A 2500-nucleotide genomic window follows, 5' to 3' on the forward strand; every position below is an offset into this window, starting at 1 on the left:
CTTCCGTCGTGCCGAAGGAGGAGGTGTTTGTGGATGTGTAGGTCATGGGGGAGGAGTCCGTAGGAGCGTATGAAGAGGTGTTCGTCGTGGAGAAAATAGCCGACGAAGCACTGGAGATGTTGATGGTCGTGTTGGAGTATGTGGCGGAATAAGCACTGTAGGAATTGATGTCGGGGTTGCTACTGGAGATAAGGTCGTCCAAGCTCTTGAGGACATCTTTCTTGACTACTGAAGGGGATGGACAGTTGGTTGACGACTCGGTGCTGTCGATGGGGGGCACTGACTTGTTATCTTTCTCCTGAGAGGTGTTGTCGTGTATGTTTCTCAGGAGGGGGTCCAGGCTGTCCTTCTCCGATTCCTTGATCTCCGCCTTGAACGTCGAAGCCTTGGGATTGAGGTTCCGGATCGTCATGAACTCCTCGCTGGTCTCCGTCAGACTCTCCGTCCACATTTCCTCGTAACCCGCAATGTCGCTGAGTCCACTATCATCGTAATCCTTCTTCTTCTTCTTCTTCTTCTTCTTATCTTTCTTTTTCTTCTTTTCCAGTGAAATCTTTAGATGGGCTGTGGGCACCGCCGACATTTCGCTCCTAGCGCTCCCGGTCGAATCAAAAGACCCAAGGTGACTGTAGAGGTCAGGAGCACTAAGGTCACTGTAACTTCTGTACATATTGACCCCGCGAGGACGCTTCTCAGATGCCTTGATCCCTTGCTCCGTCTCGAACTTCGGTCTCAAACTACGAGGTGATTCCGGCGCGTACTTGACCGGGTCAGATGGAGGAGTCTTAGCCCTGGTACACTGGTACACTGCGTAGACCAAACCAGCGATCAAGAGGCAGAGTAGCGAGATGCCAACAGCTATAAGAGTGAAGAGGAGAATGTCTGGTTTATCCTCTTTTTTCTCCGGTTTCGTCTCAAAGATTAGCGACCTTTTTGTCTCGAAGGATTCCATGTAAAAAGAAGTGTTGTGAAGCTTGATCCTGATGTTCCTGTGAGAGAGCAGTGTCCCCAGGTCATTCTCGCAGTTGGGATAGATATTCGAATCAACTGACATGTTCACTGTCATTTCGTCGTTTGAACAAGACATAGAATCAACAACTATATATTCCCTGTCGTAAAGTAGGAGTGAAGAGAATGAGGCTATGAAATCAGAAATAAGATCATCATCGTTAAAATTTACACGTAGGCACTTGCCAGACAGAATGATGTAGAACCAAGTCCAACTGTTCATGGTTTGAGGCACTGGCGTTTGCACTGTGACCAGATTGGTTAAGCTTGGGGTTGTTTCTACACCTGTAGTGAATTCCGGTGCTGCCTCCGTATCGCCATCGTCATCACCATAATCCGTCTCATCAGTTATGTTCAGGGACCCGGAGTCCTCAATCTCTCCTTCCACAACAGGTAACGAGAGGAATACAGGTGGCATAGTCCCAGTACCACCCAGACTTTCCTCCTGCGTACTTTCTTCCAGCTGACCTCCTTCTGCTGGATCACTAACATTATGCTGAGAATGATCATCCAACGGGAGATTAAACTGTAGGTCGCCAGAGTCGCTCACATCTTCCTCGGAGTCCAAAGAAGGAGGTAGGTCTCCGCGGAACTGACTTTGTGACTCCGTAGGAACAGGTTGAGGCCCAAAGAATAACAGCTTCGAAAGGATATCATCAAGTTCCTCGTTGTCGGTAGGCTGGGAGTCATTAGAAGCCTCTTGTCCAGGAGAAGCTGCGCTGTGTTCGGAGTCAACCGTGACAGGAGGTGGCTGGCTGTCAGGGACGGTTGGCTGTGACGTTGCATTCACAGATGGAACCAAGTTGGCGATATCCTGTGGGGCGAGAAAGAGGTAAAGGTTAATGGTCAAAGGTTACAAAGCAAAATGTGTGTACTAGACGAGAGAAAGGCAAAGGTTAATGGACATAAAGCAAAATATGTGTGCTAGACGAGAGAGAAATAATGGCGGGAATTTCTGGACAGGAAATTAAGGAATGGAAAGTTGTTTTAGAAAGTATTTCACCTGCAGAGTCCTAATTCGATAAAATCATAAACCTTTAAATTTATAAAGGTCACATATATTCATAGTTTTGTCTATTTCATTTATTTACCTTTCCCTTTTTTTCTATTTATCTATCAATACATTTATTTTGTTTAAAACTAAATTGAGAGAAGAAAAAAAAAAAACATGAAAATAATTGTATTAGGATTGTATCAAAACACATATGACTAGAAAAGAATATCCCTACAGTCACGCTAAATAAGGGAAAAAAAAAAATCTGAAAAAAATCACAAATTATTCATCTACTATCAACAATGTTTTATATGAACAGATTCATTAAATAACATTATACCATTACCTGATTATCCCCTTCATTATGATCACCATCCAGGTCATAATTATAATCATAGTCATCATACATTCCGTCATAATAAATTTCCTCGTAGTCATCCAAGTTGAATAAATCATCCGGGAAATGAGTGGTGTCACCAGGGGCACCTTCCACCAGCA

General features: G+C 44.5%; 1 protein-coding gene across 7 annotated transcripts in view; it reads right to left on the minus strand.

The window, feature by feature from the left end:
* The window catches only part of LOC125026445, a 14791-nt gene that overhangs the window by 2292 nt on the left and 9999 nt on the right, over window positions 1-2500 (minus strand). For all 7 annotated transcript variants that reach the window (XM_047614928.1, XM_047614920.1, XM_047614954.1 and 4 more), the window contains exons 4-5: window positions 2349-2500; window positions 1-1822 (exon numbers count right to left, since the gene is read on the minus strand). The exon at window positions 1-1822 is cut by the window's left edge and continues 69 nt beyond it; the exon at window positions 2349-2500 is cut by the window's right edge and continues 3 nt beyond it. In XM_047614928.1, coding sequence (XP_047470884.1) covers window positions 1-1822; window positions 2349-2500 — 1974 coding nt within the window. The remainder of the gene's footprint in view (window positions 1823-2348) is intronic.

The sequence above is a fragment of the Penaeus chinensis genome, chromosome 1 (genome assembly GCF_019202785.1).
Source record: "Penaeus chinensis breed Huanghai No. 1 chromosome 1, ASM1920278v2, whole genome shotgun sequence".
Classification (NCBI taxonomy): domain Eukaryota; kingdom Metazoa; phylum Arthropoda; class Malacostraca; order Decapoda; family Penaeidae; genus Penaeus; species Penaeus chinensis.